The sequence below is a fragment of the Vicugna pacos genome, chromosome 6 (genome assembly GCF_048564905.1).
Source record: "Vicugna pacos chromosome 6, VicPac4, whole genome shotgun sequence".
NCBI classification, from domain to species: Eukaryota; Metazoa; Chordata; class Mammalia; order Artiodactyla; family Camelidae; genus Vicugna; species Vicugna pacos.
In genome coordinates, this window is record NC_132992.1 from 83,969,194 (window position 1) to 83,991,693 (window position 22,500).

General features: G+C 38.4%; 1 protein-coding gene across 2 annotated transcripts in view; it reads right to left on the reverse strand.

Annotated features, from left to right (window-relative positions):
* The window catches only part of RPS6KA5 (ribosomal protein S6 kinase A5), a 166,858-nt gene that overhangs the window by 75,864 nt on the left and 68,494 nt on the right, over nucleotides 1-22,500 (reverse strand). For both annotated transcript variants that reach the window (XM_031679331.2, XM_072963594.1), the window contains one exon: nucleotides 18,754-18,972. In XM_031679331.2, the coding sequence (XP_031535191.1) occupies nucleotides 18,754-18,972 (219 nt within the window). The remainder of the gene's footprint in view (nucleotides 1-18,753; nucleotides 18,973-22,500) is intronic.

Here is a 22,500-nt window from a genome sequence, read left to right on the forward strand (position 1 = left end):
AGCTCTTCTTTTTCCACTGCTTTAAGGTGGAGAATTAAGTTACTGATCTGAGATTTTTCTTCTTCTTCTTAAATTTAGGTAATTACAGCTATAAATTTCCCACTAAGCACTGCTTTAGCTGCATCACATAAGATTTGGTTTGTAGTGTCTTCATCTTCTGTCATCTCAGAGTGTTTTCTCATTTACCTTTTGATCTTCTCTTTGGCACATTGGTTATTTAGAAGTGTGCTGATTAATTTCACATAGTTGTGAAAATCCCAAATTTCTTTTTGTTACTCATTTCTAATTTCATTCCATTGTGGTCAGAGAACATACTTTGTATGATTTTAATCTTTTTAAATTTATTGAGTTTTTTTAAATGGCCCAGCATATGGTCTGTCCTGGAGAATGTTTCATATGCACTTAAGAAAAATATGCATTCAGTTATTGTAGTTTAGACAGTTCCATATATGTCTTTTATATCTTGATGATTTGTTTTCTACTTCCTTGTCAATCGTTTGCCTATTTTTACACATTATTGAAAATGGAATATTATTGTTGAATTGTCTATCTTTCCCTCATTTTGTCAGTTTTTGCTTTATGTATTTTGAGTCTATGTTGCTGGATGCATTCATGTTTATAATTGTTATATCTTCCTTATGGATTGGTCCTTTTACCATTATAAAGTGTCCCTTTTTATCTCTTTAAGCCACTCCTGCTTTCTTGTGGTTGCTGTTTGCATGATTTATCTTTTTCTATTCTTTTTCTCTTTAATCTATTTGTATCTTTGAATCCACAGTTCATCTACTGTAAACAGTATAGATGACTCTTTCCCCTTATCTGATAATGTCTGTTTTTGGATTGTACTGATTAATTTATTCACATTTAATATTATTGATATAGTTGGATTTATGTCTGCTATTTTACTTTTCAATTTTCTACATATTTCATATCTTTGTTTATTCCTCTATTCCTTTTTACTTCTTCCTTTTTCATAAAGTGAGTATTTTCTAGTGCAACATTTTAATTCCCTTCATGAATTTCACTGTTTTAGAGTTATTTTCTTAGTGGTTGCTCTAAGGCTTACCACACACACATTATCAGAAACAGTTTCAGATTTATACCAATTATACCATTAATTCCAGTGGTATATAGAAACATTACTCCTTCATAGATAACTCTATTCTCTCTTCCTCCTTTTTGAACTATCATTGCGAAACATGGTACAACTATATATGTTACAAATCCAGCAATATATTATAATTATTACCTTATACACTTTTATGTCTTTCAAAGAGGCTGAAAGAAAAGAGAGCAAGTATATATATTCATAGTTTGTCATATTAGCCTTCCTATTTCCCATTTTTGGTTCTCTTTATTTTTTCTTGTGGCCCCTGGAGCTGGGCAGCACAGAGGTTCTGGCCATTGTATTTCATCTTTTACTGTGAATGAAATAAGAAGCCTCTAGAAGATTCTGAGTACAACAGTGGTATGATAAGACTTGCGTTTTAATAGAATCAATGACTCCAGCTGCTGTGTTGAGAACAGCAAGAGTGGAAATTGGGACATCACTAGCAATAAACACGAGAGATGATGGAGGCTAGGAGAAAGGTGACATCTGTGGTGGTGGTAAGGATCCAGCCCTACTTGAGCACATGAAGAGATGGAATTGATGTGACCTGAGATGGAGAAGGCTGCAAGAAGGACAGATTCAAAAGCGATGACCAAGAGTTCACTTTTGGATATGAGGAATGCACAGTGTCAAACAAATAGTAAAAGTTCAATAAATGGTAATTATCATCATCATCTTGAAAATTATACATTCTAAGGCTGTTAAAAGGTACTAGAGAGCACTTCTGGAATCTTTTCAGGAAGAGGAAGACAGATTTCTTCTGACCAGCTTTAGATAATTAAAAGGAGATTCCACATAAATTCCTTGAAGTTGTGTGTAATTTCTTCAGTATATGTAAGCATATGTGCATTCTCCTGAGAAGAGAGGGCCCACAGCTTTTATCAGATTCTCCAAGGAGTTGTAAGCCAAAAAGAGTTTTAGGAACATCACCCTAAAGACAGCATTATAAATTTCAATGGAAAAGTGCCTATCAAGTTTATTTACAAATGAACCAATGAATGCGGACTGCCAGCATGTGGGAAACATCTGGGAGCAGCATCCTACAGCTTGCCAGCACCATAAACCTCGTCATCACAGAGCACACACTCAGCACCGTTTCTCCTGAGCATTTAGATCGCTTCTCCCTGACTTCTAGCCTTGATTGGCAGAGCTCTCCTGGAGCTTATTTGTATTTCAAATTGGACTGCTGAGGTTCAGAGCTTAAAAAAGTGAAATGGAGCATAAGGTTTCCATTTTCAACAAGATCTCTGACTACTGAGGATGTGCTGGAGCTGCATTTCTAGTGTCTTTACACCTCCGTGTTTACCCAGAGAGCCAGCCACTCTGTTAGGGGAAGGCTGGGGCTTGCTCTTGAAGCTAAGAACAACTTAAGACAGGCAGTGAGACAACAAATAAAACATAACTGAGAAAAGACTACAGGGATAGTATTAAATTTGAGTTGAATTATAAAATTTTTATTCTCTTGAAAGAAAACATTGGAATTAGGAATGCAGGCAGATGCTGGGACAGAGTTAGCAGTGACATGAATGGGGTCAGGGACGTCATGAAAACGCAGATTGTTACTGACATCTGAGAGGAAGATTCTTGTCAGCTTTATAACTCAAAGGACTCCCTCCCTTACCCACCCCCCAGCCCCTTTCAAATTGGGCATAAATTACATTTTTCCATATAAAAGACTTATTAAAAAGCTCAGATGGAACAAAGCACCTGAGTGGAAATTGTCTGCTACTAGAATTATTTAAGGTCCACTCTGCCTGATGGGCCCTTGGTCCAGGCCAATTTCTGCACCCTAAGTAACTTCCTTGTCAAAATTATGGATTCATTAGATTTCTCAAATCTTTGCCAATTTCATCTACAACAACCTGTAAGCATGAGGTTTGTTTTTTTTTTTAAGCCAACGCTGACTGTTCATACTCTCTTTATAAGATACAGCTTGAGAATGTTCAGTTTTTACTGCTACTCCTGAGGCTTTTTGCCTCTCTGGACATACAATGAAAATGGACTGAGTGGTGTTGGCTCAATATACACTCCTGGCTACTGCCGTTTGTGCAGAAGCAGCATCTCAGTAACCCCAGTTAGTCGTGGAAGTAGAAAGGGCTCCTGATAGATAAGAACTAAGTGATAGAAAACAGGGTTTTGGCTGCCGTCCTTTAAAGTCTGTATGTTAACACAGCTCACTGCCTTTAAGACCAGACAAAGAAATGATAACAACGAGAGATATTGGGCACTTTCTATGTGCCTGTTCTTTTTAGACATGATAACAAATTTGATCTCCATAAATAATGCTACTAAGTAGGTGCTGTTATAACAACAGCATAATTGCCAGAGAAAATAGGTAATCTCTAGAAAATAGTGAAACTCAGGAAGGTTAAACAAATTATCCAGAGTAACATATCCTTTAAGTGGGAGAAGGATTATGAACATGGGCAGTCTGAGTCCAAAAACAGTGATTTTTTTAATGCTATATAGTGTTGCCCTTTTTTCCCTCCTGATATGATTTTTACTGTCATTTAGTAGAAGCAGCCCCATCAGACAACTGGTATTGGGAATTACTGTTAGAAAAACTGCCTAATCAACTATTCTGTCCTTCAAATATCTGAAAGGCTTAGAGCTGATAATCCTATACATTTGGTCATATAACTTCTATTTTACATGCTTTCATCCTGAAGTTTTGGCAGGCTCATTGAAAGGTCACAGTACTCAAAAGGAGACACTCTTAGGGGGCTATACTAAGATTTCTTTTTAACGGCCATGGTAAACAGTGATTTTCAACCTTTCCTTAGAATGTGCCAAACTGAAATTATCACTGACATATTTATGATACAGAACTTAAGAAAGTCAATTTATATCTTGTAGGAGTGGACCTAGGGCTGTTTTCTGAAAAAAAGTACTTGGCCTTCCTTGCTGCATTTGTCCCTTAACCCATTTTTTTCTGTTAAACCAGATGGATCTGAATTTGGCAACAAAGAAGAGCTACAGTCTAGGTTCTTGCCAGAGACCAGAACCCCAAATTGTCTGCAGTTCAAGTCCCATCATATGTTCAATTGTGAGAAATAACACATACAGGACAACAAATGAAATTTATAACATCTTTCTGATTATACTAAAATGACTTTGAACAAAGAGCAGGAGAAAGCTATCAACTTGGATAGCACTGTTTTGAAAAAAATTACACTCTAATCTTGTTCTACAGGCTGCCATTATAAGGAATAATGGCATGAAACTTGGAATGGTATCTTTTGTTAAGGAAAGCTGGTGAAAACTATCCATTATATCTGGGCCCTATTTTAAAAGTTTTTCCTAGATCACAATACCTTACCTTACCTGTGGGTTTAAAAACAAAAAATTTTTTTTAATCTTGATACAATTTCAAACTTACAAAAAATATTTGCAAGAGCAGCACAAGGAATCCCCATACACTCATTATGCAAATTCACCCATTATGCAAATTCACCAGTTGTTTACATTTTGCTTCATTCGCTTTAGTACTCTCTCTGTGGGTTTTTATATATGTGCATAATTTTCCTGAACCATTTGAGAATAAGTTGGAGACATGATGCTCATACCCCTAAATTCTTCAGTGTGCAAATACTAAAAAAAGGAACATCATTTCATATAACCACAGGACAACTATCAACACCAGAAACTTTATGATAAAAACACTAATATCTAATCTATACTCTCCAATTTAAAATCTGTCATTTGCCCCAGTAATGCTCTTTGTAGCTACTTCTCCCCAGCCCAGGATCTGGTTCATGATCACATATTCATTAGATATCACAGCTCTTCAGTTTGGACCTTCAGTCTTCCTTCTTTTCTACCTTTCTTGAACTTTACATCTTCAAAGAAGATAGGTCTCTGTGGGCCAACCTTCAATCTGAGTTTTATCTGCTGTTTTCTCATGATTGGATGCAAGTTACGCAGTCTTAGAAGAAATATCGATGAAATGATGTTACTTGTTTCAGAAAGTATAAGGAAACATGTGATGCTAGTTCTCCCACTACTGGTGTTAATTTGGATCACATGATTACTGTGGAGTCACTAAGGTGGTGCTGGCCGGGTTTCTCCTCTGTAAAATTACTATGTTTCCCTTGGTAATTAACTGCCAAACTGTGGGGAGATGAATTAAGACTATGTAAAAATACACTGTTCCTAATCCAACTGTCACCTACCCACTTAGAATCCAATAATGATTTTCTAACTGCACATTTCCTACTCTATGTTGGTTGGACATAACATTTTATCCACTTGGGCAGGTACAGATTAGCAGAACAGATTCCTGAAACTGGATTGCTAAGGTGCAATATACTTACAGAATAATTTTAATAGCTGCTGCCAATTTTTTATAGGTGCTTTCCTCAAAAAAAATCATTTATATTCCCCACTAACAGTGAATGGATGCCTTAAAAAACAAAGTTCTCACCAACTCTTGATATTATCATTATCTTTAATTTTTACCAATTTGATAGGCACTTCCAAGACACAAAAATTTTGAAGGTACAGAAGAAAGCAGACGGGAGGAAAATCTGAGATTGTGGAGCAGCTGGACTTGATATATGTTCAGTGGCATGAGGACAAGTGGTCACCTCAGGGAAGAAGGCAGTGACAGGGCTGCAGGACTGAGAAGTAGTGAGAGGTTGGAAAGACTCACACACAGCTCACAAGAGAGGAGTGAAATGTTTGCTAACCTCTGTGAAGTTCTGTTGAGACTATCAGTGTGAATTTCATGCCAGACTCAGCTGACACACTTTGGAGACATATGAGGAGAGCTTAGAAAGCTGGTATTGGAAAAAAAAAAAAAGTTGAGAGAGTAATCAAAGCAACTGCCATGTCACGGAAGGAGGAAGGTTAACAGGGCAAGTGACTCTAGTGTGCCAGCCCAGGCAGGTTCCAGGCCAGTAAGGGTGCACATGAAAGCGAAAGACAGTGCATGGAGAGCTGCAGGAAAGACTCAAGGTCAAGGAGGATTAAAGAACAGGCTCAGGGAGTGTGAGAAAGGAGAAAACTGGAAGATTACGGTCAAAGAAGAAACCTGACCACGAAGGTGCACCTGGTTTGAGTGATCAAGCCCAATGTCCGGCTAGGCTTATAAATGGCTAAACCGAAATGCAGTTCAAAATGCTACAAGTCAAGGAGCTCTGGCATGGTGCTGAACGGTTATCAATATGGCTACTAAAATTGTGGAAGGGGATGGAAGGAAACTGGAAGAAAGGGAAGCTAAACCTGATGAGTAAGTCATTGGAAAAGGTGAGCATGTGTCCTAGGAGTCAGTTAACCACAGAACTGAGTGTAGGGAGTTAGAAAAAGTTCCTTCCAAAAGAAGCTCTGTTGAGAAATGACTTTTAAATGCGTTTCACCATCAACACTCTGTGGAGTGTAACGAGCAGAATGGGCAGATAGATGGTCTTCTGCGAAAGGGGCTGCTGGAGAAGTAGCACCCTCCAAGGACAGGAGGTTTTACCGAAGATGAAAGGATAAATGAGGCACACTAGGTAAAGACAGGGCACGTGCACACGGGGTCATCCAAAGGCCACGATGGAAGGGGTTAGTAGAGGAAGATAAGGGAAAGAAGAGGATTAAGACAGGGGAAGAATAGTTTTTAAATTCTGAGGATATTTTTTTAAAACCCTCTAAAGCTTCTAAAATAACAAGCATATACAAAGCTAAACTTTATAGACAGTACAGTCCATAAATAGACTCATACCTCTCTAATGACATGTTTTACCTTTTATTCTAGAAGCTAATTTAAATGTAATCTGTCAGAAATAACAGTTGAAATCTGGCATCCATGAGGCAGATCGAAGACCTAGGGAAATTTTTTCTCTGCCAGGTACAGGGTCTGACACTAGCAAGTATAAAGCATTCACTAATATTGGCTGCATGAAATGAATAAACATGCAATACTCTGCTTACTGACTGCTGTAGCCATATAGGAGTATTAGGGTAGATTTTATCACAACTTTACTAACAGTAAAAATAGAAAGAAATACTTAAATACTGTAATAGGTAAAAACTGCAACTGAGATGGACCAATGGGCAGCAGAAAAGAAGGGGAAAAGGAAAGAGGGAAGTGGTAATAACACAGTAAGAACACCTTTCCTTATGGACATCCCTCTTCAATTCAGCTCTCTTCCCCTCCTAAGAAGGTTCAGAATAAGTCTTATGATTCATCCTATTCATCACTGAAGAAGAAAACGGGACCATCAGTAGTACATCTTCTTGACAATAATTATAAATAAACAAGTGGATAAATATGAGGAGCTCTCAGGAGCTGTGAGGCACATTTCATCAATGTGACTCTTCGCAAAATATGTACCAACTTAAAGTTATACTGAGATTTATTTAAAGTCCATACAATAGAAGACCTAATAAGATGACTGCATAGACTAATGGTTCCTTGATTAAACTAAAAGGAACTTCTTATATGAAAATGATTATATTTTAATTCATTTCTATTTACTAAATGTTCTTTATATGTAGAATGGCTCCTACTCTAGATCTATAAAATACGAATTCCAACTCCCATATAAGATTGTCATGAGGATTAAATGAGTTAGCAAGAATTAAACATGGGCCAAATACACAGTAAGCACTTATATTAAAAAAAACCTATTAATTACTGTTACTATTTATAGACATCAGTTATCATTTACAGAACTAAAAAATAATGACGTGTTTAACAGTAATGATTTTAAAATAAAATTCAAATTTATGCTGTACAGACTTATCTATTCTCTCAAAGTAAGCATAATTTCAAGGCTTATAAATGTTTAACATATATTTCTACAAAGTTCTACAGTCTAATTAGTTTTAGTCAGTATTGAGGGAAAGAGAAATTTTCTTAAATAATTAATATGTTAGTGTGGTCCTCATTTTTTAAAATTGCAGCGATATCTGGTTTTTATTCAAATGCATACAAATAGCTTTTTAAGATTTGTATGTGACCGTAGTTGGAGTGCCAGAGGAAATACAACTCTGATGTTGTATTTCTAAGAAGCATAAAAATAACACAGAAATCACAGAAATAACGTGAAAATTCAAAATCACAAAATCTCTCCCACTTTAATACACACTACCATCCTCCCTAAATGCCGTGTGTTCCATCTTCTCTTCCTCCTTCCTTTCAGGGAAAAAGTTCCTTAAAGAACTGCACATCCAGTCTGACTCTCCTCACTTACCCTGTTTGCTTCGTCCTGTTGTAACAAATTACTACAGACCTGGTGGCTTAAAACAAGACAAATTTATTATTTCATGTTGCAAATTAGAAGTCTGATGTGGATGTCACTGGGCTAAAATCAAGGTGTCTGCATTTACTCTGGAACTTCTAGGGGAAAGTCTGTTTCCTGGCCTTTTCCGGCTTCATGAAGCTGCCCATGTTCCTTGGCTCCTGGCCTCCGCCTCCACCTTCTAAGGCAGCATTGGCAGTTGAGTTACTTCTCACAGCACATCACCCTAACCTCTTCTGTATCCCATCTCTGTCTGACCCTCCCCTTCTGCCTTCCTCTTCCACTTTTAGACACGCCTATGATTATACTGGGCCCACCCAGATAATCCAGGATAATCTCTCTATTTTAAGGACTGTTAACTAACAACTTTAATTCCATCTACAACCTTAATAGTCTTAATTTGTTTTTCATGTAACCCAACGTACTCCCAAGTCCTGAGAATTAGAATGTCAGCATCTTTGTTTATTCTGCCTACCGCAGCCTCTGTGAACTCCTTAACATACTGCAGTACAATGTCCACCACCATAATATCGGCAGAGTCTGAGGGTTAAAACAACTTCATGTCACTAAGGTAAATGGATACTTTGAAGTCTCAGGTCTCTTGACTCTCCAGCTATACTTTGCAAACCAAGAGAAAGAATATTTCAAGAAGAGGAAAGAGAGACTAGTACAAGAACCATCCCTGTGGGTCCAGCCCAAAGTGAGTCCCCCCCAACGGCTGTGTTAAAGCCATTTAATTTGGGGTAGTCTGTTATGCAGAAAAGGCTAATGGATACATCAGTAAGTTGTGATCATGCTTGTAGCCAAGTGATTTGCTCAAGCTCATACAGTTATTAAATGACAAAGGTGGAATTTAAATCCAAGTCCATGTGGCTCTGGAATCTAAAGGCCCTGGACGATCCGACTTTACTACAGTGTGTTCACACTTACCTTCCTGCCTTCAGGCTATCACAGATGCTGGGTGCCTGTGCTGTTGACCCCTAACCTTTCCTGTTGCTCCTCTAAATTTTATTTTTCCTCTTAAACTACACTTTAAATGTCACTTCTCTGAAAGGCCTTCCCTAGTAACTCAGAATAGACTTAGGTCTTTTCACTAGTAAACTCTGCACTTCCTTCCACCTACTTACTTTAAGGGTAATTGCTTAATTGTGTACTAATTTGCTTAATGTCTGTCTCCCTTTTAGATTATAAGGCTCTGAGGACAAGAATCTCGTCTAGGTTGTTTGCTGCTATCATCCAAGAACCTGGCACATAGTAAACAGACAGGAATTTGTAGCATGAGTGAAGAGTTCTAGAAGTGCCAGTGTCTTGATGCAGTTCACCTACTGTATCAGAGGGGTCAATATCCCAGGAGCCCGCCAGGGACTTACACAATCAACGTGAAGAATCTGAAGCCACATATCATCTCTCAGATGAGCCATCATTTACTCTGCTTTCAAGTCCTACAAGGCTCCTGTGCTTCTGAGTGGCTCAAAATTAGGCCCATTGATTGTGAGAAAAAGGTTTCACCCCAAAATTTGGGTGAATTTTATGCCTAGAGAAGTAACAAGTTAGAATGCTCAAGACTTCTACCAATGTGCAATAATTCTAGTACTGTGACACATTAATATGTACTTTGGAAAATAATTTAAAATTGCATTGTTACCATGCCAGATGCTTTATTTATTGTTCTCTTTTTATAAAAAAAAGATCTTTTTCTCTATTTGACTAGAATGACATTTCTTTAATTTAGGTCAAGCTTTTCTCATATTAAGGACGTAATTTATGTCTCATTTCAATGATACTTAACTGACACAGATATTTAACAATAGGAAGTAGATCTCATTTTGTTGCTGTAAGGTTACCCCACCCTCAATCACATTTCCTTCTTAGATTTAGGATAGCGTGTGTGTGTGTGTGTGTGTGTGTGTGTGTGTGTGTATAGGAAGGTGGGTGGAGACTGGAGCAGTAGCCTTTGAACTAGTTAATTTATTTTTTAAAATAGTGAATTAATCTTAAGAACTTGTATTGAAGACCTCCACAAAATTTCCAGGATCCTAGCAACTCTAAGACAAAATTATTAATACAGCTCCGATATTTTATGGGGCTATCATTAACAACATTAAATCGTGAAAACCTTTACGAGAGTCGATCTTAAAAGTTCTCCACACACACACACAAAAACTAACTATGTGAGGTGACAGATGTTAACTTACTGTGGTGATCATTTCACAATATATACATGTATCAAATCATTATGTTGGTATCTTAAACTAATATAATGTTATATGTCAGTTACATCTCCGTAAGAGTGGAGAAAATATATCTTATGGGATTAACAGAGCAGACAGCATCTGTTTTCAATCAAAATTATTACTTTTTAAGTACACACTATTTAATTATTTACATTTCAAAGCAAAAAAAATTAGGTGTTCAAAGTCACTTGTTAAGTATTTGCAACAAGTTTTTCTATTCATACTATTAACACCACTGTTGGGAAGCCATGCTCTTAGAGCATTAAGAGCACAGAACAAATTCACTTTGTTGAGAAGAAACTAGTTCTGCTTCAGTTCTAGTTTAATTACTAGTTGGTGGAGGACAGTTTCAGCTTTTCAAGACCTCTGCACATCTGACTCGGCTTAGTGTTGAACCCAGAAACCTCTCCACTAGTTGTAGCTTATGTGCTTCTATTAACAGATCGAGAAACTGAAATCCACTGGAGATCCTGAGTTCCATCTGCCTTAGAGTATTGCTGAAAACTACAACCACCTAACGGCACTATTTTCCATTGAGGATGCAAAAGGATAACCTTAAAAAACTGCCCAGATCTTTCCGTGGTTATGTCTTGTTCATGCAATCTCATGGAAATCAGATAGTAGAGAGGAAGCAGCCAAGTTAACTAAGAGAAAGGGATAAATCCTACATCTCCTGCTTCTAAAGGAAAGATGCTATGTTCTGCTTTCACTCTCCAAACACCTACTTTTATCTAGTAATACCCTGATTGACCTCTATCATCTAATCTTTTGATGTCAAATTCTCTTATTTAGAACTTCTCTCTTTCATATTTCATCTACGGTGGCAGCTTCCAAAGAGCTAACTACCATTATCCCATATATCCACCCTGATTCAGGACTCACCCGCCCCCAACCATGCTCTGTTCCTTGGTCTTATTTTTCTTTTTCCTACAAATTTTTCTCTTCCTTCAGATACACCTCACATAGATCAATCCCACACATCCTAGTTCTCATTTCCACCTCCTCTTCCTCCTCCAGACCACCTAAATCTTGCTTGACTGGCTCCTTTTTCTTGCCTTGCATCTAAAGTAGTTTTAACGTGATGCACCACACACACCTGAAGGTGATTTCTTTTCAATGTCATGCCAAAGTCATCTCACTTTCTTCTTTTTGGTTTTAGCTCAACATTCTAATAGTATCTCTTGCGAATGCATTCCAGCACATCAAAATCATTACAAAGTTCTGACTAAGACATATCTATTTATCAGTGCTGTGAATTAGTCATATTTACTTCAAAGCAAGGAAGCTCTTTCAGTTACCGTCTGTTTTATATATACTACAGACTGCCGTGGGTCATGAACCATTCTAATTGTTACCATCTCAGCAAGTATCCTCATCCCTGCAATTTTTTGAGATGCAATTAATACTCGAAAGTGAAACATTAATGTGGTAAATACCTTTTTAGCTCATGTTGAAAGGATGATTCATGATGACAGAACTGTCTGCAAGGCAGGTGTGGCATTCATTACTGAGAATGCTCCCTGGCATCACCTTTATAAATATCTTTGTGATTTGTTTCTTTAGTGTCTTACGAATTCTACTGATTAATCTGACAGTTTATACAGTCATAGATCAGCTGGTGTTTTGACAAAATTACTACTAACAGAGATCAGAGTACATCAAAAGAAAAAAATTTTTATAGATTATTCTCTACCATAGAATTCCTTCCCACTGACAGCTGAAATGAATACGAGTCTTGAGAGAGAGAGAGAGAGGGAGAGAGAGAGAGAGAACAGATGAAAATATTTTTATATTTCTTGTTGTAGACATGCAGAGGTGCAGAAAAAGTTATAAAAAGAGGTATGGTCTCCACATTATAAGATTTGGAAAGGCTGAAAAATATATAAAGGAGAAAACGTATCAAATCTGTATGATACCATTAGATATAAATTAAAACAAAGCCTAAAAAGATAATAATGATGCAGAATTAAAAGAAAAAAAAAGACATGTGACTTAGATGGGTTTATTATAGGAGTCAACAAATTATAGCCCAGAGGCCAAATCACTGCTGCTGACCCTTGATTTAGAGCAGAGCAGACACAAGACAAATGGATGGAAAGCAATTACAACTAAACAAAGCACACTGTGGGAAACAAATCACACACAGTTCTGAAAGAAATGCTATATTCCATATCTGGCAAACGTCAAAGCAGGCATCTGTCAAGGTCATACTAACATAATAAAACTCTTATCATTTGAAGAAGCATGTGCCAAGCAGGCAAATTTTATCCCAAAGGAACACACCTGGTCACAAAATCTCCCATGAGCCATGAACCCTAGTGGAAGCATGATGATGACCGAGACCTGAATCTCCACATCTGCTCCCAAAACATCTCACAGAACAGTAAGGATGACTATAAACCTCCATGACCTATTCCTTCAGCAAAACTGCGAGAGTGAAAAAACGCCGTGGGCAGGCTGAGAAAGAGGAGGGCGGGACATGAGCCCTGCGGGAAGGTAAGGAAATGCAGCTAGATGACAAGAGATAAATGAATGTACAAAAATTAACAGCTCTCGGAGAAGATACGGTGGAAGAGTAGACCCCATCAACAATAGCAACAGATGACCGAATATCTAAGATTAACTTAAGAAACGTGGGTAGGAGGAAAATGATAGACGTTCCTGAAGGTCTCAGAAGGAGATTTCAAGGTATGAGAAGACATACCATGTTCTTGAAAAAGAACAGCCAATATCCTAAAAATGTCAATTCTCCCTAAAATTTTTAATTTAAAACAATCACAATAAAAGACATCCTAACAAGTTCCCCCTCAAAACTAGACAATTTGATTCAAAAGTTCATGTTGAAAATAAACATGATGAGCTCCCCAAAAGCTCTGAAAAATAACAAAAATGAAAGATAAAGGGAGTCTCGCCTTGCCACGTATTAAAACATACCGTAAAACTTTGATAAACTAAAGCGGTATGTTCATGGCATATGAGTCAACAAAACAAACAGAACAGTCAGTCAGGAAACAGGCCTGAACAGACACGAGAACTTAAAATACGAAAAAGGAAGCACCTCAAGTTAGGGTACTTGGACTTTTACTATACGGTGCTGGGAAAACTCCACAGGGATGTTCTCCGTGCAAAAATAAAACTCTACAAGTACTGAAAAAAAAATCAATGAATTTCTATATAACCTCAGAGTCAAGATCTTTCTAACTATGACTTAAAATCAATAACCCATAAAGACAGTTTTAAAACAAATTCTACTACACATAAATTCTAAAAATTTACATGGTAAAAACATCATCAAGTCAAAAGACAAATAGAAGACAGGGAAATATTTACAGTACACACCACGAATGATTAATTTCTCCAAGAGCTCCTAGAAAACCGAGAAGAAAAAAAATAGGCAAAGGGTACAAACAAATAATTCTCAGAAAAAGACAAATGACCTTTTTAAACATATGAAAAGATGTTCAACCTCACTGAAAAAAAAATGCAAATTAACTCTACACTAAGACCACTTCTCATCAATGAGACAGGCAAATATCCAGAAGTTTGAGAATACGCTCTGGGGAGACATGGCGCTCTAATACAAGGCGGGTGGGAGTGTAACATGGTACAAAAGTACATGCAAAATTACAGACGGCAAAAATACAAACCAAGCACACTCCTTCCAGGAGTCAAGCCTACAGTTTTTTCCTATGGAGAGGGAAATGATACATGCAGGTTGTATCCTGAACCGTCAAAATAGAAGACTGGAAACAACCCAAGGATGCAGTCGTAGAGAGCTGGTTAAGTATGCTATGGGACAGAGTGGAATACTAGGCAGGGATAAAAAAGAATGGGGAAGATGTTTATGAACTGATAAAGGGTAAACTCCAGGATACTCTGTTAAGTGGAGAAAAGAAAGGTGAGAACAGTACACAGAGCAGGCTACCTTTGGTTATTACTGATGACAACTGATTGTCAGGGACTCTGAACTACATAGCACTGGTTGAGTTAGCTCTTCAACTTCTTATTTTGAACATTGACAATTAAAGAGAACGAATCTTGCCTTTCCATTAGAAACTGTATCTCAGGGTAACCAAAAATTTAGAGTGGATGAGAGAAAGCCAGAGTTTACAGAAGAATGCCAACTAATAAATACAGAAGGAATGACAATTTAGAGAAGTCATCATTTTGCAACTCATAACGAAACAGTTGATTTAAGCAAAGAATTATGAAGTGTTAAATGTTAAAACTATAAAGGGTCAAAACATCATACTGATTATTTTCACTTCAAAAGAAAATCATCACTCTATTTTAAAGGGACCAGGCTGTTATCTCTGAAATTTAGTCTTAGCATTACTAACAACCAGATAGTAGGTTTCTCCTAATATGATAAAATATGAAATATGCAACATCACATATGGTGTGTTCCAGCTAAAACATTTAATGTCACTCTATCAAGACCTTAGCTCTACCTTCCCAACTACTGGAATTCAGCAGAGGAATAAGCTAAAAACACTATGAGATATTTTTCTGGACCAGTTAGCCAAGGATATAAAAAAGGGAATGCAATCACCTCATTAAGAAGTGAAGTCTATCAAGGACGTGGAGACAAGGGAACCCTTGTGCACCGTTGGTGGGAATGTAAATTGGTGCGGCCACTGTGCAAAACAATATGGAGGTTCCTCAAGAAATTAAAAACAGAACTACCATATGATCCAGCAACTCCGCTCCTGTGTATTTATCTGAAGAAAAAAAAAAAGCAAACACTACTTGAAAAGATAAATGCATCCCCAGGTTCAATGAGGCATTATGATAGGCAAGGTATGGAAGCAACTGTGTGTCCATCAAAGAATGAATGAGTGAACAGAGAAAATGCCTGTGTGAGTGTGTGTGTGCGCGCGCAGTGCATGTGCATGCATGCATAAAATGGCACATCACTCAGCCATAGCAAAGGAAAAAATCTTGCCATTTGCAACACCATAGATGAACCTTGAAGGCATTATGCTAAGTGAAATGTCAGAGACAGAAAGACAAATACCACACAATCTCACTTATACGTGGAATCTAAAACAAACCAACCAACCAAGCTCACAGACAGACAACGGACTGGTGATTGCCAGAGGCGGGAGCTGGGGGGGGGGTGCAGGGGCGGCAAAATGGGTGAAGGGAGTCAAAAGGCACAAACTTCCAGTTATAAAATTAAACAGTTACTGGGATATAATGCACAGCATGGTGACTATAGTTAATAATACTGGATTGCATATCTGAAAGTTGCCGAGAGAGTAAATCTTCAAAGATCTCATCACAACAAAAAAAAATTCTGCAACTGTGTATGGTGACAAATGTTAACTAGACTTACTGTGGTGATCGTTCTGCAAGATATACAAATATCAAATCATTGTGTTGTACACCTGAAACTAATATAATATTGTATGTCAATTATAGGTCAATTAAGAAAATCTACAAAAAAAAAAGACATGAAAATTAGTGAAGTCTCTCTATATAGCCATTAAATCTGGGTTGGTTTTGAGCTAGGAGTGAGGCTGTGGGAGTTCCAGAGTCTGGCCTCAGAAGGCCTTGCAACCTCTACCTTTGCCTTCTTGTTGTTTCATGAGCTGCCCTGAGATGGCCACAAAATGAGGAAGCTGAGCCCCTGCACTGGAGGGAGGAGGAGAGTGGTGCCCCAGGCAACAGCAGCACCAACTTTCAGACACAAGAGTGAAACCATCTCAGCTCTTCAAGCCCAGCCACCTCTCCAGCGGACCACTGTATGAGCAAGCCCAGGAAAAACCAGCCAACCCATAGAATCACGAGAAATAAATCATCGGTTAAGCAACAAAATTTTAGAGTGGTTTGTTATGCAGCAATAAACAACATGTGTCACTAGATAGCAAATGAAATGCAAATTATTAACCAGGAAACATAGATATCAGTAACCAGAAAAAAAGAAAAAAAGCGGGTGACAAATCCTGATCACAGTATTTGGAGAACTGACCTAGTGTGTGTTCTGAGCACTGCAAACAAACAACTGAACCATAAAAACAGTTTGTAACAAAGTCCTCCTCTAGACTTCTGAAGAGTTTTATCTTTAAAGTCAAATAACAACTACAGCCATGCACCAAGAGAATTACAGTAAACATATCTATGTGGGGAGGAGGCGGAGGGCAGGCTTTCTAAATGCACTGCCTCACCTAAGATGGAACGGATACACTGTCTAGTCTGCACTGCACTCTCGATCTGGCACAAGAGATGGGTCTTCTCGTCTGGTTTGTATTTCTTCATTTGTAGGCCACTGACAAACAGCAAAACTAATGGAGAACGAACAACGAAAAACCAGCGTTATCCAAGACTGCTTTTTTTAAATCAAATACAAACTATTTCACTCATCTACTTTTAAGTTAAACATATTTACAAAAACTACACTATTTACAATAAATAATTTTTTGAAAATTGTGAACTGACATAGAGAGGGGAGGGAGAGAGAGAGAAAGCTGTGGTGTGATGGTGCCGAGGCCAGGAGTCTGGGTTCTTACTGCCTCTGGCTCGCACTTAGTTGTGTGATTTTAGGCACATGATTTAACTTTTATGAGCTGGTTTATTGCAAAGAGAGAGACTTGAACAAGAGAATCATTTCTCAACCAGTCTTCATGAACTCCCTGAGGCTTCCTTGGGAATTTTGGTAGGGGGAGGACCAGAAAAAAACTGTAGGGTTCGGTGCCCTTAAGCTCAGATTCAAATAGTGCTACTCATTTCTACTTGTTTTCCACTTGAATATTTGTGTTTTCACTTGAGCGTGGAGTTCCGCTGCTAAAAATGTTGAAGCCATTGTACTAAAATGCTCTGTCCCTGACAACCTACTAAGTAAAAGAACTGAAGAAATACATATTTAAAAATCAGTAAATAACATAGCTGAGCAGACACGCACAAAAGGCAGAATGAAGGGCTGGAACAGCAGGCAGATGATAACAGCGGGGACTCTGACAGGACAGGAGAGACTGCGGCCTGTGTGTGTAAAAGATTTGGGATGGCGGGGTGATGGGAAGCATTGCAAAATGAGTCTGAATTGTAACTTCATGATTCAAAAAGTGAACAAAATTATAGGTATCATTAATAAAAGTATAATTCCCAAAATGAGAACATTCAATACAACTGTCAAATTTATATATTAAAAAAAACCTGTTTGTACCACCAATACTCAAGAAAAACAGGCAGACTTTGAAATGAGTAAGACCAAGTTTCAGTCTTCATTCTCAAGTTTATACAAGGTATATAACTTCAGGAAATGCGCTTCCAGAACCTTCGACATCATCATTGAGGGGGCTTTGGCAGTGTTGTTGTGAGGGTTAGTGATACTGCTGTTAACACCTAGCGTGGCGCCGGTATATTGAAGGCACTCAATGATTACAGAGTACTGAGTGAAATTCTCTCTCCTCTAATTCTCAGAAGAGTTCAGTAACAGGTGATTATCATACATAAATGCAAATTCTCATGAGAGCGGGACTAAAACTGTAACAGATGAGACATACAATGATGGCAGAGTGTAATACCAGGAATATTGCCACTTACTTATAGTAGGAACAGACAATGGTTCAACTTTTCTGCAAAGTAACCTGGTAATGTCCACAGAGGACATTTCCAAAGTCCTTACATAATGATCCAACTCTATTTGGGAAAGGAAAGGATTCAGGAAGTGTCCAGGGGTAGAAATGGGACTGATCAAGGGTTGACTAACTTGTGAGTATCTCTATTAAATGCAGGTTTTTCACTAGAAAAGCAAAGCATCGCTAGGAATAGAAACTTTTTCTTTCTTTTTTATTTTTCCCAGTTACTGATGTCTATAAATATCCCCTCGTTGGCCCAAACCTGTATGTTCCTAAGAACTCCTAAAGCAGGAATTACAGCCCACTTCACCATTCAGCTCCCCATGTTTGAATGGAAAACACCACTCAGGGAAGCAGCCACTCCTAGTAACTAAGTGTTTAAGATTAATAAAGGAGGGTGGAATAGAAGTACGTAAATTCCTTCAGGTTGAGACATCCCAAATCCAGAGCAATTAATGATGCTCAAGGAAATGTCACTGCAAAGAGAAGAATGAAAGTCAAAAGATTTCATTTCTTCTAAATCTGAAGTATGCTGCCCTCTGAGTGCACTACCACTCAAGATCCAAGTTTTTGTAAACAGTCAAAAGTCAGCTGACACTTACCTAAAATGAGATGAAGTTTGGTTTCTGTCTGGAAAGCATAGTGCAACGTCACCAAAAACGGCGACTGCCTGATGTGCTCTAGGACCTGTCGTTCCGTCCTCGTGTGCTCGGTGGTTTTGGCCTTTTGAACTATTGTTGCCTTTTTCAAAACTTTCATGGCGTACAGCTTTCCGGCATCGTGACCACTTATTTTACGAACCAGAAATACTTTTCCATAAGCTGAACATGAAAAGAAAAAAGAAAAAGAATTAAAAGGCTGCCCAGGCAGAGTGGTAATTTAGTGGAAGCTGAGAACTTACAATGCACAAAAGAACACTCTTTGAATGAAAAAAGTATCCTTAGTGCTGTTTCCAATAGTTCTTTGACAGATTTCTTCAGTTTTATGCCAAATATATTTCTAGGTCTAACCTTCAATATCTACATATCTACCCACTGCTGACAAAGTTATGCTTTTACCCTTTTACTGTTATTCTCTACTCAATATTTTTAGCTGTAGGAAACTAGCTGTTATTATGGTCAATTAACCACGATCCAATTTTGGAACAGCTAGGACACTTTAGACATCAGATAGAACCTCTTGGTTTTGCTACTGTTGTAAACAAATGAAAACAGTTCTTAAAAAGAATCTCAACCACACGTATAAATCAAGTACCTCAAGTACCCCTCTAAACTTATTTAAAAGGTTTAAGGCAATATAAGCTGATATTATATAAGCAAAAGAAATCTTCAGATTTAAAAGACATTGGAAGACCCTAAATTGCAAGCAATCCTGACAGAAGCCCCTTTATATCTCTGGGAGGAATTCTCTGGTGAGTAGGTCAACCTCGCCACATTTTCCCTAAGTGAGGGCTCAGCTGGGCAAATCCTGTGTAGAGTGCCACTCCCTGAGGTGGAAGAATTGGGCCACATGCACTCTGTGCACAGAGCAGGTCTCTGTGTTTATGTCCCAAGAGAAGGCGGCGGGGTGGGGCAGGAAGAGGTGAGAGGAAGCGGAGGCAAAAACTGTGTGAGAGGGAAAGGGTAGGTCCTCAATTCATCCCCATTAAGGACAACGCTTCTTCCCTTTTCAAAATGAAAACACCTCCTGGGATGGTTGAGCCCAGTCCCACTTCTGAGGTTAAGTGCTTTAATCAGACTATTCTGGAGTTGGTCTGAGTTCTGACCCAGGCCTGTGCTTCCATGTACTCTGCCCACAGCTCTACAGTATTCAGCACATACTTTGTTTTAATCCACCCACTAGAATAAGAAAACTTTAAGGGAAGGGCTCTTGTACCCTGTATCTTATTCAGTTCAGTATTTCAGTAAGTAAACTGGTGCTGACACATGATGTACGGTGGGTTGGAGAAGACGGTGCTCCTGAAGGGAAGAGACAGCACCTTTCTTAAGGACTTGGCTAGGGCAGACTCTGCCAACCACATTCTATGTAATGATTCCCTTAATCCTCAGAACAGCCAATGAAGTTGGTACTTTGAGTAATTCCATTTCACAGATGAGAAAATAGGTTCAGAATACTCAAGGAAGTGGCCAAAAGACTTAGGGAAGAAGTGGCAGAACTGATTCAGATGCAACCTGTGTGACTCCAGTGACCATATGCTTAAGCATGAATGAGTTTTTAAAAAGGAAAAAAAAAGGTTCTTCATGAATACCAGACGTCAGATATTCTGGATTTTAATAAAATCAACACCACAGACATACTGAACACATTCTGGAATACAGGAAAAGTTCACAAAAGGTTTGTATCTTATCTCATGGAAAATAAAATAATTACAGATTGAGATTTTAGTAAAACAGAAATGAGCCAAAAGAGAAAGTGACAACTTTTAGAACCTAACAAATTAACCTAAAGTATAAAAAATGAAAAAAGTTAACCTATTCAGAAGCAGTGAAATGAAGCTAGAAAATATTCTAATAAACCATCCCCTCCATAGAGTAAGGCACTAGACAAACTCGGGAGAAAGTCAAGTCCTCTGCAAGCACAGGGCTTTGTGTTCCTTACACGGGGCCCTACCCTAAATTCCTGTTCCCTGAGACGCCTATCTGCAGAGTGCCATGGTCCTTAGAAATGATGCTATCCATCTCTCCTTTCCAACAAGGAAAATTCTTCTACAGGATCTGAAAGATGACTGCTGGCTTCTTCCCAGCACTCCCGTGTGTCTTTCAGCCCAGGTGCTGACCACATGGCAGACAGCTCACAGGGTGTTAGCGTGTAACAGCTGAGAACTTGTCAGGCACTTTAGAAATAAACTCATTCTATTCTTATAACATCCCTATGAGGAGGTGAGGAGGATTACCTCCACTTCACAGATGAAGAAACTGGAGCATAGAATAGTTGTGTCACTTACCCAAAGTCACACTGCCCATTTGGCCTGACTCCTGAGCCGACACTCTCAGCAGAGCTCCAGCTGCCTCCCTTCAGTGAGTGAGCTCCCAGGCAAGTCAGTAAGGAACCAGACATTAAACAGAAGTCCCAACAGGGGCTAGGAGTTATAATGGTGGAGTAGACACAGTACTACTATTCCAAGAGGAGAAAGTTTTGTAAAGTAGCCCATTTTATTGATGGGAGGAGTCTAAATATTTGAAAATGTTCCTTACCTTGAGTGGAAACAGGCCTTTCTATAATATTGACCTGTTTGTCCTTCTATACCTTCGGGACTTAGAGAAAGGAATATTACTTTTCTATAAGATAACTTTTAAAATATCAAAAAATACTACCATGTCATGTCATCTAAGCATAAAACTCCTTACACCAATCTAAAAGTAAATGACTTTGAGACTTTGTACCACTAGGAGGTTCCCTTGATGTGCTCTGTGAGTTAGTAAATATTCCTTTAATTTCTTTCTTGTTATTTCTGAAAATGTCACATTTCACCTCAAGTAAATGGGAGGCAGCATAGGATGCTAATGTATGTGGGCCAATAATATAAAAGCATCCTTACTGCCACGTTATACACTGGAAGGTCACATAATAAACAAGTCACCCTCCTTGCCATGTGATGACGCCCAGAAGTTCTCCAATAGTACGAGCTAAACACTACATGCCCTGCTGTTACCATTATTTTTATCTATCAGAAAAATGTCAGGGGAAAAAGTGTGATGAAGCTTCCAAAAAAATCTTTTGTTTTCACTTTTAGAATTGCCGTGATTAACTCAAGCTATGGTACTTCTATCACATGGTAAGTGCCAATAGATGCTTATGTCAATACAATTCAAGGAGTGCCTTACAATGTTCCAAACAACAAATATTTCAGACAAACAGGATCTTACTCGCGAGTAGGCTGCTTAACGAAAACACAGTTGCCTCCAAACAGCCTTGTGCTTGAAGCACCCGTAAGGCTGCTTATCACATCGCAGGAGAAAGAAAACACACTGTTGGAGAGGCCTTGAAGAAGCCACCTTCCCTGACTAAGCTGGTGTGCAGATCAGTGTGGAGGGAGAAAATGAAGCCGTCCTTCTGTTGAGTAGTGCCATCCAGTCCAGAACCGCCCACATGTTTTCCAATATTTTAAGAGGGGTCACTGAAACTGAAATTGGTGGCAATATTATTTCCTTTTACTTGCGACAAGATGAATGACTGACTGCCTCAAAGTGGAGCCAATTCCTGGCTTTCATTTGCTATGTGTGCTGACAGTGTTAGAGATTCCTGTTTTGAAAGCATCTTTTGCAAACTGCAAAGTCTACCAATGGTGAAAACTCTTTTGGCCAAAAGAGGCAAAGAGTAGTACTTCCTGCTTAGAGGGAGCCCCTGAT